We start from the raw sequence: 15,124 nt of genomic DNA, 5'->3' as shown, positions 1-15,124 counted from the left end.
AGGGACTTCCCTGCGGAAAGTCAGGCAATCAGTAAGCAGCTCAGGCCGTAGGCAGGGCAGAAGGTGTTGGTGGAGCTGCAGGACAGGGAGACATCCGTTAGTACAGAGGCGCTGCCCGAGGGCCCTCAACGCTGAGAGGCTGCAGCCTTTCTGTAGGGGAGTGGGAATGCCGTCGGGCAGGCCGCTGAACGGGCTTCTTGTCCTTCTTCGAGTTTATCGGAGCAGTTGGGGGGATGTTTGCCCACTGTAAAACCAGCAGTGCGCGCCTTTCCCTGGGGTTTTCCTGCTGGGATGTTTGGAGCTGGCAGACGGCAGGGCGACTCTTGAGTGATAAAGCACATGGGATTCCTTTCAGCTCCCCCTTTAACACAAACGGTGTTATCTTGGGAATCGGGGACTTGCAGATTTATAGCAAATCTGTTGCTGTTGTGGGAGCAAACGTGGTTTGTGTTAACCACAGAGTCTGTTCGTTAACCAGAAAACACTGAAGGTGACTTTGTCCCGTCCCCTGTGAGTGCCGTGCCCTGGCTCCACGGTGCTGCTACGTAGCACCAGCCCGTGCGTGGTGAATAAGCTGTGTCGCAGGTACCTGTTACACCATAACCCTTTTGGTCTCCTTTTGGAGAGGTCTGATGAACTCTACAAGCATTTTGCCATTCCTGAAGTAGCTTTATTTCCCAGAACTAGGCCAGCAGCACGCATGAAATCAGTATTCCTGCACCAGGCACAAGTTTAGCAAAGCGGCTGCTAAATGCTTGGCTCAAAGCAGGGCTGCTCGCATCGTTTCTGTCCGGTGGGGCGGGCAAGCCTAGACGTCATGGTGTCAGGGGCCTGGCATCTGCATCGAACCAGAAACCGCGCAGTGAGGTCAGTGAGCCTGGGCTTGCTGACGGTGGGTTTTTTTCCCCAAGGTCCTCATTGCTGTTGTGATAGCACCTGGTAGTCTCAGTCATGGAATAAAACTCCACGGTACTGCACATTGCACAAATACAGAGCCAGAATGTAGCTCTTGAGGCTGAAAGCTGGCGATCAGGGCGTATGACGGGAGAGAACAGGAGGGACCGTGCAGGCAGACAGACAGGCACGAGGAAGCCGTGACGGAGCAGCAGCGTGGACGCAGCAAGCCGGCTGCCGAACACGTAACGAGCGATGTGCGGGCACAGGAAGGGTTTGGCGTTGGCGAGGTGTTCACAGGAACCTGTCCCTCGGCCCAGGGACAGCACAACGGTACTGATGGAGGATCGACCACCTTTTGCTTCAGGAAGATGGGATGGGGACTGGTGTAATGGGCAGATCGGGTGCCAGGGTTGCCGTCTGGATGGTGAATGATCCAGGACTGGTCTGGCCGTCACAGAAGTTGCTGTGATTTTTTTTATATGAGCATTTCAAAACCTTCTTCACAGAGTTACTTTCAGTAGTAGGATACAAACAGGGGAGGCAACCGGAAGAGTTGAAAATGGATTCTTATCAGCACCAAAACAAGTCTAGCTCCTGATCGCCACTGAACACCATCACCGTTTGAGGTCAGGTTCCCTCTTTCAAAATTCACTTACAGATCAGCACTGTGGACTTAACCATTGCTAGGATTTTTTCTTATATCATTCATAGTGTAGAGGCAAGGGAACTCAGAAAGTCTGGTTTTGTGTCTGACAAGGATGGGCCAGCCTGAGGAGACTGGGAAATGTTTGCCCTGTGCAGGCCTTTCTGCACCACATTTACAGCTGTCCTTGAATTCAGCTGCGAATCCTGCACAGAATTGCCTGCAGTCCAGGAGACGTCTGCAAATGCAGATCTTTGGGGTCCTGCTGCCTTTGCTCTGCGGGAATCTGAGCTAAAAAGACGGGCTGATCTGAATAACTCATGGACAATTATGAGTACCAATTGAGCAGGGAAATATTTCTGGCTTTGTCCTGAGGTTTGGAGAGTGTCCACCGTTTCCATTCTGAGAATGTCACAGAGACGGATTGCTGCCGCGGTAATGAAAATATCAAGAGCTGCTTAAAAAAGCAAATATTCTTGGGGAAATAATGAGAATAAATTGAGTTGGTCCGCAACGTATGAACCGGGAGCCAGCATGACGGTTGAACTCTGCAGAGAATGGCTAACCAGTGGTAAAATTAGGGGGCTGGTAATTGGAAGGAAGCTTTCCTCCCAGTCAGTCCATTAGATCAGAGCTGCTTGGCAATTACTGGCTTAGACAGACATGTATTTTAAGGCCTGGGGTTTTTTTGGCCTGACCCATGCTCATATTTTATGTTTCACTTAAGTTCAGCTGGGAGGGGTGTTTAGTGTCGGCCAAAGCCCGGAGCAAGCCCGAACGCTACGTTGTGGGACTCTGGTGTCTTTGCCAGGAGGTGCTCGGTAAAGCCTGCAGCCAGGGGACAGAGCTGGGTGCTTGCAGTGCCCTGGGGTGCTGGGACCCCAGCATGTCAACAGCGGGGAGACATCACCGTGGGGTACGGAAGGGAGCGTCTCCATCTGCTCCTGAGCGTTCAGTCCGGGGCATCCTACTGTTCCCCGAGTCCCAGCAGAGGAGCCCCCAGCCGATGCCGACCGCCCGCTGGCTTTCCAGGAAGGCTGCACGGCAGCAGTGGCTTTCCATGCACAGCCCTAAAATTTCAGCTGCTGCAGAGTGGCTCAGCATGCTTGGAGGGGGACATGGGATGAGGGGTCCTGCCGGGAGGCGTCCATCGTGTGTTCGGCAGTTCGGCAGCCAGCCTTGCCGGTCCCTCCCTGCGCCGTGGGGCTGTCCCAGCTGGAGCAGGAGGCTGCCCCAGCTGGCGTGGGCAGCTTTCCCTTTGCTGCGGTTTCTCGTGCCCCTGCAGCTCTGTCACCCCAGCTCCTCACAAAACATCCAGAGGTGCTTGGGCCTAGCTCTCGCCTACGTTTCTGTTCCCTCCAGGGACTGTAAAGTGGGAATAAGCGTGACCGACTCACAGGTTCGTGTCTGAGTCTGGCAGATGATCATGGGAGGAACAGCAAGGGGGAAAAGTATGCCCTGCACTCTCTGCTGTATTTGATTTGCAGCTAATGATTATTAGCTTCTGGTCGACTGATTTGTTCATCGCGGGTAGGATGTATCTAAAACAAGGGAAGTTTTGTGAAAATTAACTTGTAGGTCGTGATGGTCAGGCAGTTCCTCTCTTTGTAAACACTGCTGGAAGGTGGCAGTAATTATCTTAAGAAATTCCTTCGTGCCTCATATCTTCATTACGGTGGCTGTAGGACTGATGCACTTAGTGCGCGAGAGGGAAAGTGTGTGCAGAATGTTAAACGTGCCGTTGCTATTTCCCACCTTCTGTTTGGTCACAACCTTTCAAGGAGCACAAAGTCTGCAGCCTCCGGATCACAGCCCCTTCGGCCGAACGCTGCCAGGTGCTGCGGGCTGCCTTGCAATGGGGAGTACCTGCCTGCCCCCCCGAGGGGCTTCTGAGATCCTGCTTGGCTGATTCTGCGTCTGAATTACGGACTGGGTCAAAGCACCACCGGGAACTCACCACCCCCTAAACCGGACCAAGTCCTGGGTACGGGATGTCTAACCCGTGCCTCTTAGCTCAGGCACGGCCCCATGTTTAGCTGCGGGAATGATGCTGCTGGAAGTGAGGCCTCCGAGTACTTCTGGGCAGGCTAATAAATGGTTTGCAGCAGCAAACAAAACAGGTGGATGCTGGTAAGCTAGGGCAAAAAAAGAGCTAAATGGGGAGAAAAATCTGTCAAAGCAGAGTTGCATGTGAACAAGGTGGGTACGAGCCCAAGCTTAGGCCATGGGGCTGGGGGCAGAATGAGGACTGCATTGCTTCAGTCCCCGGTGAACACCTCGCCTACCAGGCTAGCTCTCTCCTTTAGTACCTCATATGTAGATAGGTCTCCCAGGAAACCTGCGGTGGCTTCTCACTGAAAGTCACAGAAGGAGCTACAGCCTAATTTAATACAGAGATGCATACAAATAAGGCAGTGTCACTCTCTCACATCAATATGTGATGCTTCATTGATAGCACAACCAGCAAGGATGAACAGGCAGGTGGCAGGATCCTTCTAATTACTTGAGCTGAGCAAGGAGTTCTTAAAATAATAAACGGCAAAGTTAAAAGCCAGAGCCTGTGCCTTGTCAGGGGAAACTGAGAAGCCCTGAGAGATCAGTCCCTGTCAGGGCTGTCCCGGAGAGTGCAGCCTTTGGCAGATTCACTAAAGGCAGTCGGGGTATTCGGCTTCTCAGAAGTCAGGATTTCCCACGCTGCTGTCAAGATGGGCAGAAAGAATTTGGCTTTTCTTGCTTTTCCATGCAGATTGACAGATGCTGGAGCAGCACAAAACCTGAGGCGTCTTTTTAACGTCTCTGGTTTAAGCTGCTGTCTTATGAGGGGTGTTTCAGCGCGGTGCATCGGTCACGGGACAGGAGAGGGTCCGCTGTGGCCACCAGCCCAGTGATTTCATCGGGCTCACAGCCCACTGGCAAGTTCTCCCGGGAAACATGAGCTGACCCCAAGGTCAACCACCGACTCTAGTCCTGGACCAAAGGCTCAGAGGCTCCCCTGCCGTCGCCCGACACGTGGGAGCTGCTCACGGACTGCACGTGTGTCCACGCGCAGATGCACGCAGCACCTAAGGAGCAGGACCGGGAGCGAGCCGTGGCATGTCCTGGTCCTCTGCTTGCGCTGGAGGAAGCTCGGTGGCTTATCTGGCGAGGGAGGTTGGGCGCTGTCGCTGTTCACCCCCGTGGGATGAGCGTGCCCCGGAAGATGCCAGAGCTCTGTGCGGGAGAGCCCTGTCTGTGAGAGAGCCCCTCTCCACGGCGGACAGCAGCCCTGGCTAGTTGGTGCTGGTCTTTGTAACGACGCAGGGGCTTTGAGGAACCACCCCAGAGGTTTGCTTGTGTTCCAAAAAAGTTCCATGATTTCTAAGTGCCACCCTTTGTAAGGAACTGTAAGAATCCCTTTATTTCTGCCTTGTTTCACATACATACCTCCTTAACTGCTACAGCTTTTCAGATTTGAATGGACCTTAGGCTGCATTTAACCGAATAAAAGGCAGTGGAACCTATTAAATTTTACCTGAGCAGGGCGAGGTAGATTTTCTCCTTACTTCTGCCCAGCACTGACACAGATGACAAACTGCTCATAACTTCAATTTTGCAAATGAAGCACGGTTCTATCTTTAACATAAATGTCTAGCGTACAAGGATCTGAACTTGCAGGCAGGTTTCGCTGTGTCCAGTCAAGTAATTTCCCTCCCTCCCAAGTACCTGGTGGAGAAAGTGCCTCAGTTGTTTCACGGGAGATATTTTAATTTTCTGCTTGGCTTGGCTAAGCAGCTGTGACTTCAGGATGATTGGTTGGATTTGCATAAGGTCATTAAGATCCGATAATGATGTTTATTGCTAAGACATCTGCCACTTATATTCATGCAGTGCAAGTAAAATTAAACCTCAGCTAATATCACTGTTACCAATGCAGTTAATGACAATGAAACCCATCAGTGAGTGAAGATTTCACAGTGGACTGCAGGTAATTCTCTTCCTGAAACTCTCAGCCCACCGGAGCAGTGGTAGGCTGTGCAAGCACAGCAGGCTCGCTGTAAATGAATGCTGATTTGGTTGTTACTGGTGTCGTGTTTGGGCAGAGGGACTGGGATCCACACCATACTAACCGGCATCACCACCGCCTTCTGGAACTACGCATGTGTTGCGTCTGGATGGGTGAACAGCAAAACATGCACGCACCCTGAAGCTTCTCCCTTCCTAGCTCTCTTTAGCTGTGGCTCGGCTGCTTCGGCTGATGGGCTGTGACCTGTTCTCTCGCCAGTGGGCTGCAGCAGTGCTTGGGTTTGGTTGCTGCAAGGCAAAATCCAGGGCTTTGCTGGGGACTGAATTCTGCAAACCACGAGGAAGTAAAGTGCTGCTGGATTTCATCTTCCCATCATCTTCAGGGTGAGAGCTGGTACCTGCGGTAGAGCCCTTTTTATTTTTGTGTAATTCCAAATGCATGAGACATGTATTAGCTACAAAGTACTGCCAGTCTGATCTCCCTGAAAATCTGTCCCCGATCTCCACCCGAGTTCCCTACTTACTGTAACACTGGCCCACAGTCATTTATCGTACTTAGACATGAGATCCAATTATATTATCGCCGGGCTGGTTTGGAGTTGTGGCAAGGATTTGCTGAATGGTAGCGTCAGGAAAACACCACCTTCTGGAGGGAACCCCACCAGGCTTTAAGAGCCACCCGTCAGCTCCGAGGGTAGCTCCTGCAAACCAGGAGCAGCGTGCGAGGAGGTTCCCACTGCCTGAAGAGGCCGACGCACCGCTCTGCCGGTGGGTTGCGATGTTCCGGGGTGCCTGCAAGGTATCACAGTGAGCAAGAGTTGTGTCAGTCAGCACAGACGAGCATTCAGAAACCAGACCCCAGCATCTGTTAGGGTAGTGTAAGAGCTTCCCTAATTGCTTCTGCGCAGTCCACATCACAGAGGGGCAGCATGAGGACTGACCCAGATTCTCTGCCTCTGGATGCCTTTTGACAAGCCCTTAATGAGGATTCAAATGTATAGAATGAAAGCTTGAGGGAGCAGCATCTGCTGTGAAACCACCCCGTTGCCTGCCTGCTCCTCTCGTCCCCAGCCCGGCAAGCCTGGCAGTGGTGCGTGTTCCCTTGGCTTCCCACCTGTGAGGGGGAAAGACAGCAGCAGGGAAAAGGGGCTTGTGTTTGCTGCCCGTCTCCTTAGCCTGCCTCGCAGCGTTGCAGGTAAGGCTGTCTCAGCTCGCAGTCACCTCTCAGGCTCAGCTGACTGCTAAAAGAAAAAGCTGCTTCTCCAGAAAGGAGCTCTGTGGCGCTCAGTACAGCCTCATTCAAGCTTTGTGGAGTAAAATTCCAGACTGGTGATTAGTTTGGAAGCACCCTTGGACCTCAGAGCTGCACGGAAGGCCTACCCAAAATAGCGACCATGGTCAGTCACTAAGGAACATTTGCTTGTGGTGCAGTGCTGTAGAAGATGTGTTTGTATTCAAACTGTGTCTAATGAATTAGAGGCGTTCTACCACTTCCCTTTAAAACTCATGAGAAATGTTCGTCTTTGCCCAAAAATTTATTCTGCTGAATGGCAATCTGTCTGTCAAGATCAAAGATCAATGAACCACACTGCACAGGAGGAGTCAGCACCACCGTGTGCACCTCAGCCAGGAAGGAGATGCTTCCAGCTGGGAGGCACTGAGCAGCGGATTCACCGCCAGCACATCTCTGTTGATCTCCGTAGAGTCTTAAGGCAAATCTCCGTGGGGATTGTCTTTAATCTTTTGACCCCCTCGCCCAAGCATCCCTGCCTCTGCTCATTAACAAATTAAGTTATTAGTTCTTAATACCTGAAAATCCAGGCCTTCTGTGCCAGAGGGTAACAGAGAAACAAGATTAGGAAGATTGCTTCCAAAGCCTAGCATTTCCAGGCGGCGTTTGTAGCTGATCATTCAGCCCGAGAGTGTCAAGCAAAGAATAGGTCATGAGAGAAGGAAGAGCCCTGGAACAATTCAGAGTGAAGAAGATCCCTGAAGAACGTAGATGTGCTTAGATAATGTTCGACGTGCTTCCCTGGGAAGTTGAGCAGAAAAAATACCCAGCAGTGCATGTACCTCTGGCCTGCCTTGCCGCCGTCATTGGCAGCAGCAGCACAAACATCCTTACCACGGTAGCAGCAGATGTGTTCTGCATCACACGCTTCATCTCAGGCCCATCACTGTGATGGGGAGAGCAGGCGAGCAGCAGGCTTTAAAACAGCCAGCTGGATGGCCCCCGTCGCCAGGTCTTTTCTGGATGGGAGAAGAGCTTCCACACTGCTAAGGGAGAAATAATTTGGAAGAGCAGAAGAGGGAAGGGTCGATTTTATAGAGGGTAAGTGGTGAAGGCCCAGGATGGGGTGTAGAGTGTGTCGCCATTGAGGCCCTGGGTGCCTTGACCTAACGTAGGTGCCAAGAGCAGCAGCTGCCATTGTCTGATTTTCAGTGATTTTCTCCCTGGTGGGTAATTTCCATGCATGCACTAGGTGGAGGAGACTGTGCGTGCTGGATGGGGCCGCTGCCTCAGGAGTGAAGAACCGCAGAAATCAAACTGGAACTGATAAAGTCTTGATTTCTCTTCTCTCCAGCCCTTCAAAAGGGGAAATAAGCATTCTGAGCAGTAAATGTTATACCTAAGAGTTTGCAGGGCAAAAGTTTACCAGTGAGAAACCAAATATTCAATATGGGTCGTTTTACCCATAGGAGGGATGCTGCGGCACTAGGGGTCCTCATCTGTGTTGGACTCAACAGGGCTTGCTCTCGTTTAAGCCTGGACTAAAGCGCAGTTCCTTTCAGCTCTGGGGATGGCAGTTTCAGTCCCCAGTGTAGTAGTCAAGAGGGCTAATGGTCACTTGTCTGGGGTTTGAATTTCGGGTACTTCCTTCGAAGAGGGGAAATGTGTAGCCTGGCAATCGGTGGTTTTATAGTTGCCTCCCAAGGGACCAGCTCCCCTCTGGGTTACAGTATTGCTGATTTAAAATTCAAATTTGATCATGTTTTTACCCAAGCTGATTGCTTCCCTGATTTCCCTTTCTGCCTTAGTCTGCTAAACTGTAATTTAAGCGGTTTCCAGTGCGTTAAGATTTATGTGGAGTCCTTGGGTGCCGCAAGACTACATGGCACAATTTAGTCATTCAAGGTCTTGATAGTTGTAACTAGACTACCCGATCCTTGTCAGCAGGCTGAAAGTACTGCCATTCCCCTCAGTGCTAATTAGCTCCTTTTACCCTCGGCGCACGCTTACCTTGTGTGCATGGCTTTCCTGTATCAGATTGTTCTTCCCAGTGATCACATGGTTCAAAGACTTCAGCTAAATGACTCACGCCCTAAGGAGAGATGAGATTTAATTGCCCCATCCTTACTCCATCAGGGAGACCTACTAGGATGCCTGTGAAATGTGAGCAACCTGTACAAGTCCCAGGCACGAGCACATTCCCTTCAATCCAATCTGAAATCAATGCAGGGGTCCCTGCGGTGCCCACGGTATCTTGTCCACTAGGGTTTTAGCATCTGGATCTTAATGTGCTCATTCAGGTGTCTGACAAAAATTCCCTGGAAAATATTGCAGCCTACCTTCAAGGCTATTGTAGAATATTAAGGAACGGGAGAGGTACTAGCTAGTAACGGGTACATCTTGCTTTCACAGGCATGATGTGCAGCGTGGTGACACCCTTAGAGAGAGCTTACTAGGTAGAATAGCGACCATTGCCAGCAAGCCTGTTTGTATGGGGTTTGTCGTTTGCTTCAGAAATGCTGTAATTTCTCTGATGCAGAGCATTAAGTTTACAGCTATAAACGCCCCACTAGCATCCATGCTGAGAAAAGTGCATGGGACCTTAAGCAGCATCATAAAAGCTGAGTGGAATAATGTCAAATCATTTTATAAACTCTCTTACAAAAATTGCTCAATCAAAATGAAGGGGCACGCTATCTATAAGATGTGAGATTTAATTAAGGATCTCTGAATAGAATTATGAACCCAACTCCAGGTTTCTACATTTGGAAATTTCCATCATAAAGCATCTCCATTCATCTATCCCTACAGGCATTGAAATGTATTGTCAGCTGGTATAAATCTAATCTGACTCTAGGACTTTAAAGGCCTGCTTTTTTATTTTAGGTAGGAGCTTCTTACATGTCAGAGGTTGCATAAAGAGACTTTATGCTGGGCATAAATTACATCCGCCTTAAAAAGCCGTAGTATTAGGAGGCTGCAGAGATTGTTCAGTGTAATGGTCAGTATCTTTTTGCAGCATTTGTTTTGCTAGCAGTTCTGGAAAATTCCAATATTGTAAGAATTAATATGCAGAGAAATCTGAGAAACTATTTTTGCTAGCACTCTGAAATAGGAACTTTTTCTAGATGTCATAGAAATGAAAATGAAGTTACTGTTTGTCTGAATTCATGCACAAGCATGACTGGAGGATGTGGTCAGAAAATTCGTTTATACGTTCAGGGGCTGAATCAGTGTAAATTAGCCATCTCCCATCTGCCTCCTTGTGGTTTACACCTGTGAAGGATGTGACCCACAGTGTTTGAAATGTACTCCAGAAATGGGAAATAAGGATTTGAGGAGAAGCTTCTACTGAGGAGACTCCCTAGGGCTGCAAAAAATATAATCGTCCTGAAGGTGTTACCACCACATGGCTGCTTTTAAACTGCCCTTTTGAATACTGTTAATGAAGTTAAAGACTAACTTATTCACTGGTACTTTTTTCTTCTAAGATCTGAACTGCAGGCTCATTCAGCCTACGATGATGATTCCTCCTCATTTCCTTGGCTTTGGAAAGTGCCAAGTGAAATGAACTGCACAGCAATCCTGTTTTATCCTCGGTTGCATATAAATTCCTGGGTTTTGTTCTTAACGCTTTGCTGGAGTGTTACCTTGAGTGTTTGTCCCAAAGCCTACACAAATGCACGCAGAGCTGTAGTGATACCCGTCAGTGTGGTGGGTGAAGCCCTGGCTCTGCTGAGGTTCCGGCTAACAGCGTGCTGGGGATTGGGCTGCTCTGTGCTGCCAGACCCTTGTTTTGCAGTGCGACTTCTGTTGCCCAAGTTATCCTCCCCTGTATGAGTCAGCAGGGGTCAAGCTGACATTTTTAGCAAGGACAAGCCCATCATCCAGCAGCCTAAAATTCCTGGAAACCCAGTGTATGAGATGCCAGCAGCTGGACTCATGCTGGACTTAGGCACGTGGCAATAGGACAAGGATGGGTAGGACCCACACTGCTAGGCAGCAGCTGGGGACTGCATCTGGTGGTGTTCCCCTGCCTACTGGGCCGTTGCGTACCTTGCACTCCTGCTCAGCATTACAGGCCAGTTTCCTCTCCCAAGGAAGGCAGGAGTCCCGGGTTGGAAAAAATACAAGAAACAGATGTGAACCACGGGGTGGGTGGAAGGAGTGGTCATGTCCCATGCCAGAGACTCGACAGGGCTGTTCATCTCCTGTGACCACTCTCCATTGAGGCACTCATTGCTGAGCATCGGCGCTGGCACAGAAGGGTCCTGCTGGTAACGCTGAGCCCCTTCCCACTGCCCAGACAGCGGCGGCACTCGCAGCCACCTCTGCAGCGGGCTACCCCATGCCTGCCCCTGGCTCAGCTGCCTCCGGCTGCAGCACGCAGCCAGGCCTGGGGGACAGCTCAGCCTGCAGGGACTGCTACTGCAGGCTCCGTGGTGTGTGTATGGAAGGGATTTCAGGGGGAAAAGGATATCGGATAGCCTGCTGAGCTTGTGGGAAACTACTCTGTCACCCATAGATACTTGGGACTTGATTCCCCTTTCCATAGCTTTGACAACACTGGTGTGATTTAGCACGTCTGCAAGTTTGCATGGAAGTCATCTGCTGCCCGTGACCTTATACCTTGTACTCTTTAGATTTGGCCGTCCATCCTCCCATCTCGCCAGGGACTGTTCCTCGAGCAGCTGCAGAAGGGCAGTGTGTTTCCTGGCTTGGGTCTCCTCATCATCTCCTAGCATGTGTGGGGACAGCTTACGCAGAATGACAGGCTTAACTTTGGTACACACTGTTAGCGCGGCAGTCATGCGGGTGAGAGCCTGGCTGACATCCTCTCTTTGCCTGTTTTCCCAGGTCGTTGCATTGTCATCGTGGAGTCTCTTGAGAGATTCAATCTACTATACACTGTCTGTTGTTGCACTTATTGTGGTAAGTTTTTGAAGGTTATTCTTTTGTGGGAGCCCCTGCATCTACTGCCACCTGTAAAGGGAACCTGCTAAGAAATCATAGTCTTGTAGCGAAGATCCTAGCTCCAGGAGTCACGTGGTTTTCTGCTTGTGGAAAAATGTACTCATGATCTCCCTGGTTCTGTAGAAAAGCTTGGCCCAAGGGTAGGAGATCAAGGAGTCTCCAGCGAGCCCAGAGCAATAGCTGCGGAGAAGCGCGGTGCCCCCAGTTCCAGCGCAGCCACAGGGTGCAGAGCTGAAACCCCATGCTGCAGCCCCACCGCCAGCGCTGGAGCAGATGGTGTCGGTCAGTCGTCTTCTGAGAGCAGCCCTCACGGCTTCCTACAAAAAGTCTAACTGACCTGTAAGGAGGCAGTATGTGTGCCCAGAGGAAAGAGATCCTCAACAACTACAAAACATTGAAGTTAGTTTTTCCACGCATAATTGCGGCAGGTCTTGTTCAGTGCACGCTAGCAGCAAATCTTCCAATGAAGGCTACAGCTTCAGTAAGTCTTAGTGCTGCTCCTATTCCAGCTTTCCTCAAGCTCAGTAAGTCTCCGAATCTCTCAGAATCGGGCTATACAGTGAAAAAAACGTTAGCACGAGTGTTCAGATAAAGTCACTGCCATCAGTTTAGCATTACCTTTGCAACCAATACCAAACAAAGTCAGGAAATGTAAAAATTGTGTTTCCTGCTAACAGTTGCTACTTTGCCTTTTTTTTTTTGCTATTTTTTTTCTTTTTCTGGCCTAGATTCCCTAAGAAAGGAAGAGTGATTTTGTGAGGTTAACTTCTAGACGTAAGCAAGAAGGGAACTTTAGCGTGAGGAGATGAACACTTGCATTTCTGCAGTTTGCATTACTTTTATTAATCGCAGTTTCAACAGTGTGTTTTGTTTTGCCTTCATTCTCACAGACCTGTATGCTGTGCATAGTCTGTAGGTGCAGAGGCCTTTATCTGTCTAATCTCAAACAGAGTTTGCCTCAACCTGTTTGTACTTTTATTCCCTGCACTGCAAGGTCAGCCTTTTTGCACCTGATGAAAAATAACTTTTCTGCGTAATTATTAGCAACGAGCTGCAAAACAAAAAGCTTTTTTTTATTGCTTTGACAGCTTGACACTAACCTCATACCAAAAAGAAGTGTTCCTAAACAACAAGCTTGGCCGCACCCACTAACTGTATTAAATTACATTGCATGAGCTTGAAGACATCTAGCCAGCCTTCTCTTAGTTTACTCCACGGGAAGCACAGATGTGGGCAGCTGCCCAGCGTTCAGCCTCTAGTTGTTTGTGCTGGGTGTTTCATTTATGGCATGGTGGCAGACAAGTTAAAAATCTGTTGACTCTGCCATCGGTTTTTAAATTCTTAAAACAAGGCCTTTTTTTTCATGGCTGGTTCATCCTTGTGGTTGTCAGCTGCTTCAGGATGTTGAGAACCATTCTCTGCTGTGTTGTATCCAGTGCACCCCTGAAATCCCCAGCTACGTATACTATGTAATGAGAGTTGTATGGCTTGTTGAACAGACATCTCTCTTACCCTTAAGACTTTTCTCCTGTACTTTATTGCTTTATAAGCTGTTCTTCAGAACTGCAGAAGTCGGGTTTTTTTGGGAGTGTACTCTAATATCAGGATACTGTTACTTTTTTCCTAAGCCTTGGGTGAGCTTCTCTCCAGATGTATTCCTACTCTTCCGTTCATCTTATCAGTTGTGAGTTTCAAGGTCCTTCACGCAGCAGGACTCTGCAATCCCAGGCATCAGTCAAGGCTTGAAGGCATTGCCAGAACTCTTATTGCCATGTTACAGCACTACATGGCTAATTGTGGCTTGGGGGATGTGGAGCACATCCCACTTCTCCTCGGCGTCACTCCACAGCGATCACTACAAATTACTTTTAAACACCTGTTGGAGAGGAACAGGGGAAGATGGGAGGAAGGGAAAACATTTTAAATGCTTAAAGATTTAGCTCCCTTCTGATTTGCCAACCCTTTTATCTGCAATATTGCTCCCCAGTTGATGGCAAATGAGGATTTTTTCCTTTCAGAGTCAAATACTGTTGCAGTTGAAGAAGTTTCTCCTCCCCTTCGCTCACCCCAGGGACCTCTGGCTTCACAGTGGATCGGCTCTTTCCTGTCCTTTTAAGGCAGAATCAAATTTAGGTGGCAGCACATTGTTATTCAAATTCTGATTCTCCAGGCCCTGATGACTCTGCTGGGAGACAAGCCACAGGCTCCATGCAGAGCATATCTCGACCTGCGTGTGGTTCCCCCTTTGTTACATTTCTGTGTGCCGTAAATTTTAGGAGGCGCTTAAATGCTTTGCCATATAGGGAGAATTTGCCATATCAGGGCATTGAGACTTCTCTGCAGCTGAAATACAATCATCTTTCTTGAGGGATGACACTGCTTGTAGAAGGTTGCTCTCATAGTATTTTAAACAGCATCTTGTGGTTCTGTATTAGAAGTTGCACTCCACTGGCGTCTCTACTGATCATAAATACACCTGAGGGGAAACAAATACATTCCTGCCAATGTTGAGATTCAGCAACTTTAAAAAGCTTGGTATTCTGCTGGGTCAGTCAATGTGACTTTGTCTCCTTCCGTTTCCACTAGCAGAGGAATTGCAGTGCTGCAGCGATAAATAGCAAAGCAGTGTAAACTCACCTGTTTGGTGCTCCAGGCCATTTGATAAGAACCAGCAAACTCTAAATCACAGAGATTAGAAATGGATAAACCACACTTACTATATTTAGCTCACCTTGATTAAGCCCTGTGATTTTTTTTCAACCTTAAAATAGTATTACAAAGCTACCTTGTCTTCTTGTAGGGCTTGGCAAAACTGTTACTCCTGATTTCCCTTGAAAGGAAAAAGATGCCTATGTATCTTAACTTGAAGGGATGTGGTCAGAGTCATTAGTGACAAAAGTGAGATGGGTGCTATTTTTAATCGCAAAGGTCAATGCACATGCTTTCATGTCCCATCACACCAACACACTGTAACCTAAAACAGGCCTTGTCAGATTAGATCACCATGACTGGGAGCTGTTACTTACAACACACATAACGTTTTGTGGCCAAGTTTTCTTGCAGTAACCGGTGCAACTACTGCCTGATTCTGGCTGATGTACAGGAGTTGCTGTTTACAGGCTGTATAACTGAAGGGAAGTGTTTTGCTGTGCTTTCGGAGGCTCGTTCCCTTTTTCTGCCTTTTCTCTGGTGCACTGCTGTGGATGTGCTTTTCCACCTCTCCGCACAGTGCGGACCTGAAAGGAGGCGCTTTGGAAGGACCGAATGGAAAGCAGGCTCCTCACTGGGGCAGAGGGGGTAGAGCGGCTGCCGGGCTGCAGGTTTTGGTGTGCAACCCCAGCTCCCGCCTCCCAGAGAGGCCCCATGCTGCCATGAAG

The 15,124-nt window shown here is 49.2% G+C and overlaps 1 protein-coding gene across 2 annotated transcripts in view; it reads left to right on the top strand.

Annotated features, from left to right (window-relative positions):
* The window catches only part of SLC24A3 (solute carrier family 24 member 3), a 139,829-nt gene that overhangs the window by 95,637 nt on the left and 29,068 nt on the right, over nucleotides 1-15,124 (top strand). For both annotated transcript variants that reach the window (XM_035898631.1, XM_035898630.1), the window contains one exon: nucleotides 11,631-11,705. In XM_035898631.1, the coding sequence (XP_035754524.1) occupies nucleotides 11,631-11,705 (75 nt within the window). The remainder of the gene's footprint in view (nucleotides 1-11,630; nucleotides 11,706-15,124) is intronic.

The sequence above is a fragment of the Egretta garzetta genome, unplaced genomic scaffold (assembly GCF_000687185.1).
Source record: "Egretta garzetta isolate BGI_Z169 unplaced genomic scaffold, ASM68718v1 scaffold198, whole genome shotgun sequence".
NCBI lineage: Eukaryota > Metazoa > Chordata > Aves > Pelecaniformes > Ardeidae > Egretta > Egretta garzetta.
Note: the sequence above shows the minus strand (reverse complement) of the source record. Positions and strands in the feature narration are given on the sequence as shown.